We start from the raw sequence: 16,576 nt of genomic DNA on the forward strand, positions 1-16,576 counted from the left end.
GATGCCTATATACATGATCATTGCCTTGAATAAGATGTCATGACTATGCTATTTTGTCAATTTCCCAACATTAATTTGTCTACCTAGGCATGCTATTTTCAGGATAGAAGCCGCTGGCGAAAACTATGACCCTCGGGTCTACTCAAATTATATTGTGAAAATTATGCCCCCCGGGTCTACTCAAATTATATTACGAAAACTACAAAAATATTACTGCCATTTATTTTTTGTTATTTACGTTTATATTTATATTATCTATCCGCCAGTATTTAATACTTGCAAGTAAGAGTTCAAGGGGCTTGACAACCCTCTTGCCCATGTTGTGTGCAAGTGCTTGGTTCTTTATGTGCAGGTGCTGCTAAATAAGGTTTCCGGAATACTCCTATTGTTTCGATAACCTTGCTTCTCACTGAGGAAAATACTTATCTCTACTATGCTGCATCTCCCCCCCTCTTCGGAGAAAACCCCAACGCAGTTTACAAGTAGCATATGGGCCAACAAAACAGAAGTTTAATTGAAGGTTTTAGATGTGTCACATGCAAATTTACTTGGATCAGAAGTGAAATACCATATATAGGTAGGTATGGTAGACTCTAATGGAAACTTGGCTCAACGATTTTGGATCCACAAGTAATATATCTACTTGGATGCCGTTAAAATATTATTTTTAAAAAGTGTGTATAAAACATTCTCGGATTGGGTTGAAAGTTCGCGTGCGGTCTTATTACATTGTAGGTAAGTCGCCTGCCAAATTTCTTCGTAATTTGAGTTTGTTTGATACCCGAACTGTTAAATATATAGCGACACTATAGCCGCCTAAATCACACACGTTTTTCGTTTTATAAAAACCTGTCGCGGGCTGCCCATTTCCCTCTCATCTTCGTCTAGCCCCTCTGCACAGTGCACCGACCTACATGCAATCTAGCCCGAAATCCTCCCGGAATCCGAAACATACAAATCATGACTGTTGAGTCCGGATCAACCTCGTAATACCCCAAACCGTCATAGATTTTTGAATTGAACTCCCAAACCTATTTTTCTAAAAACCTAGTTTATTCTTCATATATAGACAATCCTCTAACCTAAACCCTAAATTTAGGACGAATGTCCAATCCACCCCCTCAGCCGCCGCCACCCGCTGTCTCCCACCTCGGGATCCTCTCGATCCACACCCTCCAACCAGCGCCAATGCTTCTACCTAGTTTCAGTGCCACCCAACCAGATCAGAGCAGCCTGATCCCCCGCAGATCCTCCTATCCCTATGGACGCGTCCGTCACCCGCAGGGATCCCGAGGCTCCCCGGCCGCCTTCCCGTAGCGCCGTCGTGGGTCATGTCGCTGCTCCTCCCCAACCCCCGCAGCCCCGCAACCAGTAGGAGTGGCAGCTCCCGCCGCACGCTGCTGCTTCGACCCCATGCTCCACCTCGCCGTTTGGCCTCCTCGGAGCTCCTCGGCGACCCAGACCCCGCCAGAGCGGCGCAGGCCAGTGCCATCCTTTGTGCCATGTTCTCCCTCCTCTCGCAGCTCTCTCTCCCGCTCTAATCTTTGTCGCGCGCCTGTGTGCAGGGAGCGGCCGCCGCCGTGGAGAAGTTCCAGCCCCCTTTCGTCGTCAGGAATTGGACGCCCACGCTCGGATCCGCCCAGATCCGGTGGCTCCTCGTCTCGGCGCCGTAGCACTGCGTCGCCCGACTGCCTCTTCTTCCACCACCGCGACATGGCTCCTGCCCTCGTGCACGCGCGTGGGTGGACAAAGCGGCGACCGCCCATGTTGACCACAAGCGCTTCGCCGTGTGGGACGTCCCCAATGCCAAGTGCCAGGCTCGTCAGCGCCTCCTCGGATGCGCGCCTGCTACGGCCTCCCAAGGCCAAGCCCGTCACTGCGGAACCAGCCCATGCCGGGGCATGTTGTGCCTCATACGTCGGCCCAGTTCCCCAGCGGAGCTCCCCCGAGCCCATCTCCAACGACCGGCTTGTTGGCCCAAGGTGAGCGCCAGCCCCTCCTCACGTGCTATATGACGCCCGCAGACGCAATATAGTATATGTTGCCACTGCATGTTTTGGCCCATGTGCTCAGATTTGGCCTGTTACACATTTTCTCGCATGTGCGAATTTCCTAATTAACCAGTGCATTTTTTATTACAGAAAAAACACATCATTTTAAATTGCTCATAGTTAAATAACCATGCATCAGATGGGAATAATTTATATATGAAAAATATGTAGAATTTTGTGTAGATTAATAATTTGCAACTTTCATGCATGTTAAAAATATATAAACTTGATGTTTACATTGTTTTGTCGGATGGCACATTCAAATGATTTAATTCATAGCCAATTAACTGTGCATCGGATTTTAAAACTTTATACATAAAAATGTTTAGAATTTTGTGTACTTTCACAATATCCAACTGCCAATCGTGTTAAAAAATGTTTAACTTATTGTTTTAATCTAATTTGCGTAAATGTCACATCCTGTGTTTTGGCTCTCCTGACTAAATGAACTTATCTCAAAATTAAGATCAATTAATTTTTTTGTGAATGCTTGTGATGCTTGATGTGACTCTTGCTTGTTTGTTTGTTTGCTTATGTTTTAAATCACAATGTTCCTGATACTCTCCAGACTCTCCTACTTGACCCAAATCCTTGCTCAATGATCATGCCATGTGTATAGCACCAGAAACTATTTTTATCAAATATTATTTTAACCAAAAAGCATTTACTTGATTTAAGCAATCAAAACCCCTGAAATGAGATTTGTACTACAAGTCTTTAAATTAGGGAAGTTGTTTTGCTCCAAATATTTTATTTGAACTCCATTATCAAAAATACTTCCCAAAACCACAAAAATATTATTTAAAAGTTATTTTTTTATTTTATTTAAATACCTCTTTCTGAGGCTAGAAATGGTCTTTTACAAAGAAAGATTATTATTCCTGGTTTCAAAATATTTGAGAAAATTTCGGGAAACTCAGTGGATATATATATTCCACGTATAAGAGTTTCAACACATGGTCATGTTTAAAATATTAGGCAAAATCCTTCAAAAACCCTTTCTGCCTATTTCAAGCTTTTGGAATATTTCTATAAGAAATATTATCAATAAATTCCAGTAACATTCTATCATGTCACACATGATATATGTGATGATGTTGCCAAGTTTCATCCCAATCCAAGTTTATTTGATTCACATAAATATTCCAAAACCCTATCTGGCCTGATCTAAATTTGAGCGACTCTACATTGCCAAGTGTCTCGAATTGTGCTCAATTTGTATGGACATGTTCTCATACTCTAATAACGCATTCATACCAAGTGGCTCATCAAGGAGAAAAGATGAACTTGTCCCAAACCCCTGAGAACCTTCTGTGTTGATTTGGAACTTTAGGAAACTTTACATTATAAAGCTTCTCCAATTGATCTCAAACTTTCTGGACATGCTCTAATAGTCAAATAATTTCACAACACCAAGTGGTGCATTTGTGGGAATTAATGTGCATGGTTTTGTATGCAGAAAGCCATTTCTGCCCATTTCTTGGGTTTTTAAGTCCACATTGGAAACTTCCTCTATCAAATCCCCAATTTGGTGTACAAGCTCATTTTGACCTATCATGTGACCGTGCTAAGTTTCATAGCAATTGGAATTCATCTGGTAGCCCTAACATCTATCAAACACCTTCTGCTCTCTTACCAAAATTGCTGCTTTGGCTCCTTCCACTATTTCCCTTGAGCTCAAATATTTACCACAGCTTTACCTAGTCCCCCTTTACCTCCAGTAACCTTGCCATGGCCTCTGGTCAATTATTGGAGTGTGATTCCATCTCCCTACCTCTCCTTTTTACCTTGGCAACACCTATTTTACCCCTCTTGCTATACTTCTGCTCAAGCCAATGCCCCCACATCTTTCCAAAGGACCTATAGTGTGCTAATGCATCATTCCAAACCAAAACATGGCATGCTCATGTGGGAAATATGAGCAACCCTTCTGAAACTTGTTTTTGGCAGAAAAATGGCCTTGAACTGCAAGTACTAGCTACACTCCTCCCCCTTAGCTGAAAATTAGTTGTATTGTAGTTCTTGCATAACTAGATCTGTTAGACATGGTTTTATCCCAAGACCTCCCCTTTGAAAACCACCTTTGCTAGCCTTAATTTTGTTGTTACAAACTTAACTAGAGAAGAAGCCAACTCAAACCATCACCATATGAGTCCAAACTCCTCAGTCACAATCCAACACGTATGCCTTGCATGCTAGACAGCTTTGACTGGCCAAAATGCCACCGTTGGCATGAATGCACATGGTGACCACCTCCCTGGCATGCATAAATGGTGCTCTGCAGGGCTGGATCGGCAAAATCTGGGACCCTGTGCCAAACTCTAAAATAAGGCCTATATTCCAATGCCCGAGCTAGTTGGGCAGTAATCTAAAGGAGTGCACATATACCTTGCGTTTCCATTGATTATCAGTATCATATTGGCAGATTCATCCTTGAAGCAACAAGGCCAGCTCTTATGCATCCAAGGAAAAATATAAGAGAACACAGAGTTCTCTGCTACACTCGATAAAAGGCAGCAAACCATTTGATAAATGGCAGTAAAATGTAGTGCAAGCACACCAAAAATTGGACTGCATACAATGTAAAACTTAGACAACCCATGCAATCAAAATTGGACAACATCAACACTAATTTTGTACAACAAAAAACTCAAATTGGGGCAGCACATACTGACATACACTGAAATTTGCATATAAAGAAGAATGATAGTCTGACGGAAAATACAGTGAATTGTGGACATCAACAAAACTGAATCAGTGGTACTCGTAGGTTATCAAAAAGGCTGAGTAAGGATGAGCTAACCCGGAGGAGGAGATACAAGTAGGCAAGTAGCCCGTCGTGTTGGCTTCCAAAGCATAAGGTGCGGGGTGAGCCAAGAAACCAATATGTAGTGCCCCACGAAGGACGAACCCTGACAGTTCCCTAAAGTTCTCGACGGGGACTTGTAGCAGGCCGTGGAGCGTGCAGGATGAAGCGTGCGCGCGACGGCGGCGACGCTTGTGTGCCGGTGCCTGTGAAGTGCGTTGGTGCAAGAGGTTTCAGATTGGATCAGCGCTAGATTTTGTTTTCAGAAATTGAGTTAGATTTGCCCGTTTTGGGCTAGCGCGCACCTGGCAAGCGTGGGCCTTCACACGCCATGTGCACAGTATCCAAAATCTGGGCCCCTCAAATTTGGCGTCCCTGTGCGGGCGACACGTCTTGCACACCCATAGATCCGGGCCTGGTGCTCTGCACCTTGTCCTCTTGCTGCAGCTCGTGTTCGGCTGTGGCAGCATGTCTCAGAGCACCAGGGCATCCCCCTTTCCACCTTTGACCCCCTCCACGACACCAGCTCGCCTCCAAACGCCCCTCGCACGCGTGCTCCCCCCGTGCCCATAGCATCCGAGGTGAGCCCGAGCTTCTCCTCGTCGCCTCCTCCATTTGACCGTGCCACGAGCCCCTGTTGCCCCCAGTCCATTCCTTGCGCTCCCAAGACCCCCCCCCCCCCCCCCCCGCCTAACCCGCTGGAGCTCCCGTGCCCTCCTCTCCCCGCGGATGCCATTGCCGCCGCTCGGCCCCGCTTGAGCTCGAGCCAAACGACCCTCCCTTGCCTCGGCCAAGAGATCCTGGAGCTTCCCAGCGACAACAGTAGACCCCTAGGCGCCCATAGGCTCCCTATGTGTAGTCGTGTTGTGCCCTAGCTTCGGACGACGCCGTCCTCCGTCGCCCCCTCGGCGAGCACCTCACTCCAGGCCACCCTTTGGCCAACGGGACCATCCCGGGGAGCAGCGTGAGGCGGGGCACTTGCCCAGGCCCTTGGCTTGGCCTCCGGTGCAGTGTGGCAGCCAGGCCACGGCGGCCGACGCTCCTCCTTGGCATCCTGATGGGAGGTAGGAGATGAAGACGTGTAGCGACCCGACCTGAAACGGCCAAGTCTCCGGTGTTTCCATACCATCCCAAGATCATGCTGGTACACACAAAGTACATCAATGTATATATCGAGAGTTCAATCACACAACTTTATTAATCGGATATCATATCGAGTACTTTATTACAATAAAGATTACAATAAAGAGGCTGAAGGCCAAACTCATGAGATAACTAAACGAAGACTACCGGAAGCTTCAAAAGTAGTAGAGTCCATCTGACTCCAAGGCATATCACCGAGCGTAGACCGTGACCTCACTCCTCGTCGGAAAAGTACTCTGCAACATGACACGTTGCAGCTGTGTAGGTCAGTATATTGAATATGCCGGAAGTCACAAAAGAGAGAGGTGAAAAAGTATCATCTATACTACATGCATATATGGCAGGTGGGGCTTGTAAGTTTTTAGCGGAAAGCAAGGTTTTCTCCTATAACAAGAGAGGGCTAAAAGCAAAATATTACTACATTGTTGGTTGTTAACGAGATGATTCCACCAACCAATTCTCGTACCCAAGTTGTCAATAATACCCACATCATTATTAATGTGTTGAGAGTTCCAGATAGTTTCAGTTCCTTCGGCTCAAGTCGTCCATGATCATGGACACGGCTAATCGATTAGGTTTGGGTACTCTGCAGCGCACACGTTCCCCACAAGATTTGATCGCCTCCGTTGAATGTCCTCGCACTACAGGGTGTTTGAGGACCAGATGATCAAAACATGGTCTTTCAACGGGTTCCTCTGAGCCTCTGTCGGTGCCCATCCAATCCTACCGTTCTTCTACATCTCGTAGCACCGCCCGTCCAGAGTCGCCGCGTTGTCCAACCAAGCCAGAGCCCATAATGACTTATGACTGTGCAGGTAAGCCTTGGGTCTTGAAGCATCCATCCATCTCTTCGTGCTTGGGTGAAGCTTTCCGCAAGATGTCATGGCGCTTCTCCATGCATCCCGGGGTCCTCCGCTGGTTTATCCCAGGGGGGCATCAAAATCGTCTTGTCTTGATTATATTGCATCATGAGGTCTCGAAAGTCTTGGAATATCCTGTCTTGATTATCATATTCTCACAACACTCATGATAAACACTCAACCATAACCCCGTCTACTAAAAGCATAGCAAAATAAAATTCATCGTCACGGGCCAAGTAACAAGGGTGTTGGGTGCCTACCACATGATACTACATCAAGATCCAAATTTCCAAGTACCTAGTTTGCATGCAATTGGGTGAAAAAGGAAGAACTACAATGCATATAAAACATAGGTAGTAACATGATCAACGTGACTTGCCTTGCTGACGACTGTCGAACTCGAACACTTCTAGATAACAAGCTTCGCACTCCAGGTAATCTATCGGCACAAATAAATTCACACAATAAGCACCACCATGACAAGTAATCAAGATAAAGCATGAAATAAAGGAATAGCTATAGCACAAGGAGTAAAATTGTTTTCCATAACCAAACCAGAAACTGTTTTGGTGAAAACCCCAAGATAAAATATCAAAAAAATTCTGAAACTTAACCTACTTGTAAATAAGATCACTAGTTATCAGTAGCAAAAAGAATCAATTAAAAATATATTTTTAAACTCCCGGTATTCACAAAATAAGATTTAAACCAAATATGTTTTAACTCAAATTTTATAAATTCAAACATAGTCAAATTTTATATTTCCAGAAACTACATAAAATTTATGATCTAATGCAAAAAAGAATCACCTTAATTGGATTTGTAGACTAAAAGTTATTAAGAAAACAAAAACAGAACTATTTCTGTTACAGATTTAAAATAGAAAAGGGAACGGTGACGTGGCATGCTCTGATTGGTCTAGACCTGTGCGCTGCTAGAGTTAATCTAACAAATGGCCGATATATAAGAAAAACGTTTCGGCTAATGTAAAAAAATACAAACCGGTCGGTTCTTTTTAAAGAACCGAAGGGGTAAGTCCCTTCTAATCTACATCCTACGTTGTAGATCCAACGATGAAAAAAAAGAAAAAGAAAAAGAGAGAGATGAGGAAGACCTCATCGTGGCTGGCAGAGAGAGCTCCGACGAGGTGAGCAGGGGGCGGCTAGGGCGAGGTGCTCGGGGTTTGGGTGGGGGAATGGGGTGTGGTGGGGTGGAGGGGGCTCCTGGCGGCGGCATGAGGCGCGACAGGGGCGCTGGGCTTCTCCTCGGGTATGTTATATCCAGAGCGGGGCTCGTTAGTTATTTAGACAATCAAGGCATTGATCGGGTACTTACCTCGGGTATGTTATATACCGCGAGTCGTGGATGACACGGAAGTTTCCCGAATCTCGTGGGTACAACGCGCAACCTCTGCAAAGTGTAAAACTATTCAAATAGACGTTTCCACGGTCAAGGACAATTGGGTAATCTTGCTTAAACTACGTCCAGTCGTTTTCACATAAACCAAGTGTGTGTGTATGTGCGGGGGGGGGGGGATTATGAGTAAAAGATGGAGACATGGGGAAGATGATGTTTGAGCTAAGTCACATGACGGGTGGACATTCGATGTATGACCCTCAGTTGATGTTGATATCTCTAACCTATTCATCGGGTTACCGCTATGCCTTATGATACATGTCGCACAAGAATTTGATTATGTTATTGTACTAGGGAAAAATCTCCTTCCGCAAACACAGCCTACCAGTGTTATAACATGTTTCATTATTTTCTTGTTCCACAACATGGGTTGCTTGCAAGTACATTCAAAGTACTCATTGGCTTGCCACTTGTTATTTTATTGACCAGGTAAGAGAGAACAGAAGATGGAGAAGAGTGCCTTGGTGACGTTCCTGCGATCAAGGATGCTTCCCAGTCAGAATGCCTCTAGGTTAAGGCTGATGGCATGGGTTCATGCTTTCGACCAATATTTCCGCTATTGGTCAAGTTTGGTGTGCTGGCCTTCAAGGCCCCATCTCTGTAAGACTTGACCGCAATGTTCAGTACTTGTATGAGACGATATGTATGGATGTAAGACTCCTGTTATTCAGTTTCTGTGTGTTCGGTGAGCATTGATCTGTGAGATCAATGAGCACGTTCATTTCGGTGACCACGACTCGTAAGTCGGGGTCCCCATAGTAAATACTATGTTAAAACGGTTTGTCTCATAATTAATTAAATGTAGCTCCGATTGAAACGATCTACATATGTAACTTGGCTAGAAAAACGCATACAACAACATGGTCGCATTTATTTTGTTGGTTAGCAACTCTAAAATTGTGTTATAGGCACAAGAGTACCGAATCACAATTTGCATATGGGGACTTTCTAGAATTGTTATTCGTTGTTCCAGAATTGCATATGGGGATTTTTGGGCCACACATCCTCCGCGACGCTGAAGAGCACGTCCAGCTCGTTCGTGAACATCTGGAAACTGCCAAGTCACGAAAAAAGAGCTACGCGGATTCACACCACCGAGAGGTGGATCTCAACCCTGGAGACCACTTGTATCTCCGCGTCACGCCTCTCAAGGGGACGAAGCGCTTCCACGTCAAGGGCAAGCTTGCTCCAAGATATATCGGTCCCTTCAAGATCACCAAAAGACAAGGAGAAGTTACCTACTAGTTGGAGGTACCTCCAGAACTTTCGGGTGTGCAGAACGTCTTCCATGTGTCACAACTCCGAAAGTGCCTCCAAGTGCCTAACCGTACGGATCTTTACAAGGACATCGATCATCAAGCCATCAATCTTCAGCCAGACCTTACTTATCGCGGAAGACTGATCCGCACCCTGGATGAGCCGAACGTCGTTCTCGAAGCCGCACCATCAAGTACTTCAAGGTCCGGTGGAGCAACAACACCGAGGCAAAGGCAACATGGGAGCGTGAAGACTATCTTAGATCCGAGTTTCCGTACCTTTTTAGCACTTAGTTTACGAATCTCGGGGACGATATTATTGTAAGGGGCATAGGTCTGTGACACCCTATTTTTGCACAACTTTGTCAGTATTGTTTTCTTTTCAAAATTTGGAGTCAACTATAACTTTTTAAGTGAGTGCTATGAGTGTCTTGATTGTCATTTCTTGTGTGTGTGCTTGTGAATAGCTCACTAAAAATAACTTTTTCTCTAATAAACTTGCACCTTGACTTAAACCCGTGCCCATCAGTCATGCCTTGGGTATAACACCAGGAAACATTGTTTATAAAATATTATTTCAACAAAAATCCTTTTATTTATTTTTGTAGCTTCAAACCCCTACTTTGGCATTTGCACTACAAGTCCCTCATTTAAGGGGAGTGCTTTTACCCAAAGATTTTATTATGATTCTATTATTAAAATAATTCTCCGAAACCATAAAATAATTATTTTTAAAGTTATTTTCCCATTTTACTTATATGCCCTTTTCTAAGGCCAGAAATGCTATTTCATGGTGAAAAATTATTTTTCTACCTTAGAAAAATCTCATAAAATTTAGGTAGACTCAAAGGACATATATTTTCCATAGATAAGAGTTTGAACCCCTAGTCATGTTCAAAATATTGGACTAAACCCTTGAAGACTATTTCTGTCTTTTCTGATCTTTTGAAATATTTCCAAAGGAAATATTCTCAATAAATTCCAAGACAATTCTATCATGTCCCACATGCTATATGTGATGATCATGCCAAGTTTCACCCCATCCAAGGTGGTTTGGTTCACTAAATAATCGAGAAAACCTTTCTATCCAGAACCAAGTTGGAACAACTCTACATTGCCAAGTTTGTCCAATTGGTCTCAAACTTTGCACGAGTGTTCAGAACCCCAAATAAGGAGGGAATGCGAAGAATTGCATTTTTGGAATTGATTTGATCACATTTGCCCACAAGATTACAGATCTGCCCATTTTTGGGTATTTTCAAGTCTATATTGTCAAACTTGCTCAACTGAGCTCAAATTTGGCAAAGCCTCCTAATTATGTCCATCATCAAATCGTGTTAACTCTCGATGCTTTCGGAGGAGGTTAACTCCCCCAAACCAGCAACAAACACCTTCTACCAGTTTGGAAAACCAGCAACTACCACCCCCAGCACTTACTCCCTTCACTCCAAACTGAGGTCACAGGCTGCGTGTGTTGGGGAACGTTGCATGGGAAACAAAAATTTCCTACGCACACGCAATACCTATCCATGGTGATGATCATCTACGAGAGGGGAGAGTGCATCTACATACCCTTGTAGATCGGTAAGCGGAAGCGTTAATAAACGCGGTTGATGTAGTGGTACGTCTTCACGATCCGTCCCATGAACCGTCCCACGAAGCGTCTCATGAACCGTCTCACGATCCGTCCCACAATCCGTCCCGATCAAGTGCCGAACGGACGGCACCTCCGCGTTTAGCACACGTACAGCTCGATGATGATCTCCACCTTCTTGATCCAGCAAGAGGGGGCAGAAAGGTAGATGAGTTCTCCAGCACGACGACGTGGTGGTGGTGGTGGTGCTATTCCACAAGGGCTTCGCCTAAGCACCGCTGAAACTAGAGGAGAAACAGATCTAGAGAGAGGGCAGCGCATGGCTATTTTCCGTTGTCTCTAAAACCCTCAAAACCCTTAGTATATATAGGACGAGAGGAGGGATAGGGCTGCCCTTTCTTCCCTTGTGCAAGGAGGAGAGGAGGAGTCCTCCTCCAATCCTAGTAGGAGTAGGATTCCTCCTTCCCACTTGGAAACTCTTTCCACCTTGTACTTTTTCCTTCTCAAACCTTATGGGCCTTAGTGGGAACTTATTCCAGCCCACTAGGGGCTGGTTTATCTCTTCCCACAGCCCATGAGGCCCCTTGGGGCGTGAAACCCCTCCCGATGGTCCTCGGCACCCCTCCCGGCACTCCCGGTACACTACCGATGAGCCCGAAACTTTTCCTGTGACCAAAACAAGGCTTCCTATATATCAATCTTTACCTTCAGACCATTCCGGAGCTTCTCGTGATGTTCTGGATCTCATCCGGGACTCCGAACAACCTTCGGTCACCAACACATATAACTCAACTATACCGAAACGTCACCGAACCTTAAGTGTGCACACCCTGCGGGTTCGAGAACTATGCAGACATGACCTGAGACACTCTTTGGTCAATAACCAATAGCGGGACCTGGAGGTCCATATTGGATCCCACATATTCTACGAAGTTCTCTATCGGGTGAACCTCTATGTCAAGGATTCAGTTAATCTCATATGTTGTTCCCTTTATCCTTCGGTATGTTACTTGCCGGAGATTCGATCGTCGGTATCTCCATACCTAGTTCAATCTCGTTATCGGCAAGTCTCTTTACTCGTTCCATAATACAAGATCCTGTAACTAACTTCTTAGTCACATTGCTTGCAAGGCTTGTTGTGATACTGTATTACCGAGTGGGCCCCGAGATACCTCTCCATCACACGGAGTGACAAATCCCAGTCTTGATCCATGCCAACCCAACAGACACCTTTGGAGATACTTGTTGTGACGCCCTCGATTTAATCGTATGCTAACCATACACGCAAATGCGTACGATCAAACCCAAGGACTCACGGGAAGATATCACAACACAACTCTAGACACAAATAAAATAATACAAGCTTCATATTACAAGCCAGGGGCCTCGAGGGCTAGAATATAGAAGCTCGATAAACACACGAGTCAGCGGAAGCAACAAATATCTGAGTACACACATAAAACATGAGGTGCCTTAGAGAAGGCTAGCACAAAAGAAACACGATCGAACGAGGCGAGGCCTCCTGCCTGGGAACCTCCTAACTACTCCTATTCTTGAGCGGCCTCCACGAAGAAGTCACCAATGGGGTGGTAGGCGTCGGCAGCAAACTCCATCTCCTGGGCTCCATCATCTAGTCGTAGCAACGGATCAAGGGGACAAAGGGGGAGCAAAGCAACGATGAGTACTCATCCAAAGTACTCGCAAGTCTTACATCAGAACTATTCTAAATATGCATCTGTATCAAAGGAGGGGGGTGGTTATATGTGGACTGACTGCAGCAATGCGAGAATAGAGAGAGAAGGCCTAGTCCTATCGAAGACTAGCATCTTCAGGGTCTTGCAGCAATAAACGAGAGTAGAGCAAGGTAACACAATTAATAGTCATATTGTTGCAGCAATATTAATATGAGGGCACGCCCAGAGATCCTCCCTCGACTCCCTGCAAGGAAGCAAACCCGAGGCAACTAAATACAGTTAAGTAACAGTTGTAGTTGTATAAGATCAGGGCACATTTCCAAGTCGTCATGTGACCGTGGACACGGCTATTCGACTAGATAAGTTCTTCCCTGCAGGGTTGCACAACATATTCCCCGACGCGCTCGATAACACTCTGGCCGGACACACTTTTCTGGGTCCTGCCCGGCCTCGGAATATTGACACGTCGCAGCCCCACCTAAGCTCAGCACAGAGGCCAGCCCACCGGTCTAACTCCTAAGCACAGAGGGTTCATAGGCCCACTTGCCCTCCGCACTCCTGCATGATGCGTGGGCGGCTAAGGTCAGTCCTAGCATCCCTTAATCACAAGCGCGATACATCTCGGGACCACTCGGGCGCGCGCCGCTCCATTGCTGACGTCTGAAGAGCTTCGGCTGATACCGCGACGTCGAGTAACCATAATTCTTCCCACACAGACGGTTAGTGCGTAATAAGGCCTTCCGACCAACCCAGATCAAATACCCAAATCCATTATCATTTTAATTAGGCCATTAACACAACCATGCGGGAATCCACCCGCCTAACAACTAATCACCAATGATCCCAGTAACATGGTCGAGTAACTGTGTGGTTGTAACATCGGGGGGAACCCGAGGTATCCCCCTCGTTGGATTCCGAACGATGTATCCGTCAAGGTGGACTTAGAGGAATCACCCTCGGGGGTCCCACACTTGAGGGGTTGCACGACAGAGGCATCGTCTGGAATGGTGAAAGAGGAATCACCCTCGATAACCACGACCGACTAGCTATACTACACAGATATCATGAGGTGTACTTAGCGAGCTGTCACCCTCGGTACCCGATAGTATCTCTGTAGAGTTGTACAAATAAGGGGGGGTGTACGTGCTGTGTCGGGTCTGGCTCGTCGATCAGGGATCAAGATTTGAAAACAAAGCGGGGCAAATGGACTACGGGGTCAGAAGGGCAGACTGCTCCACCTATACTAAACAGTTTAAAGGTGCAGTACTGAAAGTAGCAGTTCATCAAAAATAGGCTATGCATGAGATATAGGAGCTAACTACAACAGTAGAAAAATTCTAATGCAAGCAGGAGGAAGAAAGACATAGGTGATATAGGGATGATCAAGGGGGTTTGCTTGCCTTGTTGCTCTGCGGCAAAAGGCTGGTCGTCAGGAGGGTAGGTGTACCCGGCAGCAGCGTCAGTCTCCGGGTCTACCGGTAAGAAGAGGGGGGAGAAACAATAAATAAATGCAACATGTGCAACACTAAGCATGACATGGCAATATATAGGCTAGGCATGAGCTAATGCAGCAACGTCCATCATAGACAGGTCGGAAGAATATCTAATGATATTTTCCGGGTGTGTGGCTACTACCGGTCGAACGAGAAACGATGGAAAAGTTCCATGTTTGCTATGCTAGGGACACGTGACACACGAGTGGACCGTGTATCCGGGTTCGTCTCGTTCTGCCGATCAACTTTCATGTTGAAAATATTTTGATCTGACTTACAGATTATTTTATATTGATTTTTAAAGTTTTATTGAATATTTAGGAATTAAAAACAGATTTCATTAATTTGATTAAATGCAATTATGACATCAGCATGATGTCATGCTAACATAAGTAGTTGACTCATCAACTAACCACTCGGTCCCGTGTGTCATAGACTCAGTTTTTAATTAGGTTTAATATTAATTAATCAGATTAATTTAGTGGGGGACCCACGTGTTATACTCTAATAAGTTAATTATTTATTTATATCAATAGATTACTGATTTATCTATTTAATTAATTAACTAATTAATAAAATAATATATTTATTTATTTATTTTATAAATAAAAACATATTTTTATTTTTATATTTTATTTTTATTATCATTTTTATTTTACAGCGCGTGGGGCCTCCCTGTCATAGACAGTGAGTTGGGGCTGGCCCCACCGGTAAGTGGCACAATGGCCACACACACACACAAAACACACACAACCACATATATCTATACATAATGCATTATTTTATATACCTACATAATAATAATACATACATGCATATCTAATACATACATACATGCACATCTATACATACACATTTTTATTTTTATTTTCTCTCTAACTAACATCTCTCTGATAACTCTCTGTCAACATCTCTCTGATATCTTCCTCACCTCTCTTAACAGAGAGAAAGGAGACAAGTCCAACTACACCTACACGAGCACAACGACGCCGGAACGAAGTGGTGATTGGTGGATAGGAACCATGACGGTGAAAGGAACAAGATGGTGGGTGGAGCCCGACAAAGGGCTCACCGGCGTTGACGGGAAGGCCCGGTGTAGCCGGAGTTCTCGGGGAGGGTCGGAGGAGATGGCGTGGAGGAGCGTTCCGGTGGTGGTGACGATGTTGGGGAGGCTCCGGCGACGCAGGGGGGCTGGGGCCGATCGAATCCGGCCCGGAGGAGGCGAGGCGGCCGCCGGAGGGGCTCGGCCGACGGGAGGAGGGGGCTGGCACGAGGTAGGCCAAGTGGATCTGGGGCGGTCTCGGGCTGGTGGTGTCGATGGCGCGGGATGAGGCCACCGGGAGAGGAGGGGTTGCCGGCGGTGGGGGTTGTGCGCCAGAGGGAGGAGGCGCATGGGGGTGAGGGAGGCCGCAGGGAGAGGGTCAGCGCTGGGTTAGGCAGCGCGGCCGCGCGGGCTCTGGCAGGGAGGGGAATGGGGCGACAGGGGCTCCTGGGGAGGGGCTTGCGATGGCGATCTGGGGCGTGGGGTAGGTAGCGACGGGGGAGGAGAGGCGCGGTTGAGGGAGAGTAGGAGGGATGGGGCGCGACGCGACGTGGGAGGATGGGAGCAGGGGCTCGCGGGGACGGGGTAGGTGGGGTGACGTTGGGCGGTAGGTGGGACGAGGGGGGGTCGCGCGTGAGGGCGAGGTGGGGTAGTAGCGAGGGATGAGGAGGCTGGTGCTCGTGGGGTAGGGGAGTGACGAGGCCAGGGGGTGGCGGCACTTGGAGGAGTGGGAGAGGCTGCGGGCGCCGCTAGGGTTGGGGCACCCTACTATAGCGGGGGCGAACTGAGCCGGTTGGCTGCGTTGGCCGGCCTGCTGGGCCGATGGCCCAATTGGGCCGGTGGGATTTGTTATATATATATATATCTCCTTTTTAATTATATAGGGATTGTAATAACTTTAAAATGCCCGATTCACTTTTATAACTTATTAGGAAATTTTTAATAACTTCCCCGACAATTTTTATTTTAAACATTATAAATTTTTCTCGTTTGATTTATTTTTAAACTTCGAAGTTTGACTCGGTTTTGAACTAACACAAGATCAACGATAGAAATCACGGTGACGTGGCAGCGTTAGAGTGGGATCACTGTAGCTTGATCACAAGGGTTGGTGTAGCCTAACCCGGGGATGTTACAACTCTCCCCTACTAACAAGAATTCCCGTCCCTAGAATTAAGAGGCAGAAGGAAAGAGCTCGGGGTATTCATCATGAAGATGATC

The 16,576-nt window shown here is 45.9% G+C and overlaps 1 protein-coding gene across 2 annotated transcripts; it reads left to right on the forward strand.

Annotated features, from left to right (window-relative positions):
* Positions 1–971: 971 nt before the first annotated feature.
* Positions 972–9,100, forward strand: LOC123413090. Of its 2 annotated transcripts, XM_045106034.1 has the most exons (3): positions 976–1,481; positions 1,566–1,982; positions 8,706–9,100. In XM_045106034.1, the coding sequence occupies exons 1-3, from the start codon at positions 1,414–1,416 to the stop codon at positions 8,707–8,709; spliced, it is 489 nt and encodes a 162-aa protein (XP_044961969.1). In that variant the 5' UTR covers positions 976–1,413; the 3' UTR covers positions 8,710–9,100. The 2 variants fall into 2 exon arrangements, with proteins under 2 accessions (XP_044961968.1, XP_044961969.1); XM_045106033.1 differs by having other exon boundaries at positions 972–1,982; positions 8,706–8,747.
* Positions 9,101–16,576: the final 7,476 nt, after the last annotated feature.

Source organism: Hordeum vulgare, chromosome 7H (genome assembly GCF_904849725.1).
Source record: "Hordeum vulgare subsp. vulgare chromosome 7H, MorexV3_pseudomolecules_assembly, whole genome shotgun sequence".
In the NCBI taxonomy this organism is placed as follows: Eukaryota; Viridiplantae; Streptophyta; class Magnoliopsida; order Poales; family Poaceae; genus Hordeum; species Hordeum vulgare.

What these genes read in the sequence shown, in the direction of transcription:
- LOC123413090 (XM_045106033.1), top strand. Translation starts at nt 1,414, where the DNA reads ATGCTCCACCTCGCCGTTTGGCCTCCTCGGAGCTCCTCGGCGACCCAG.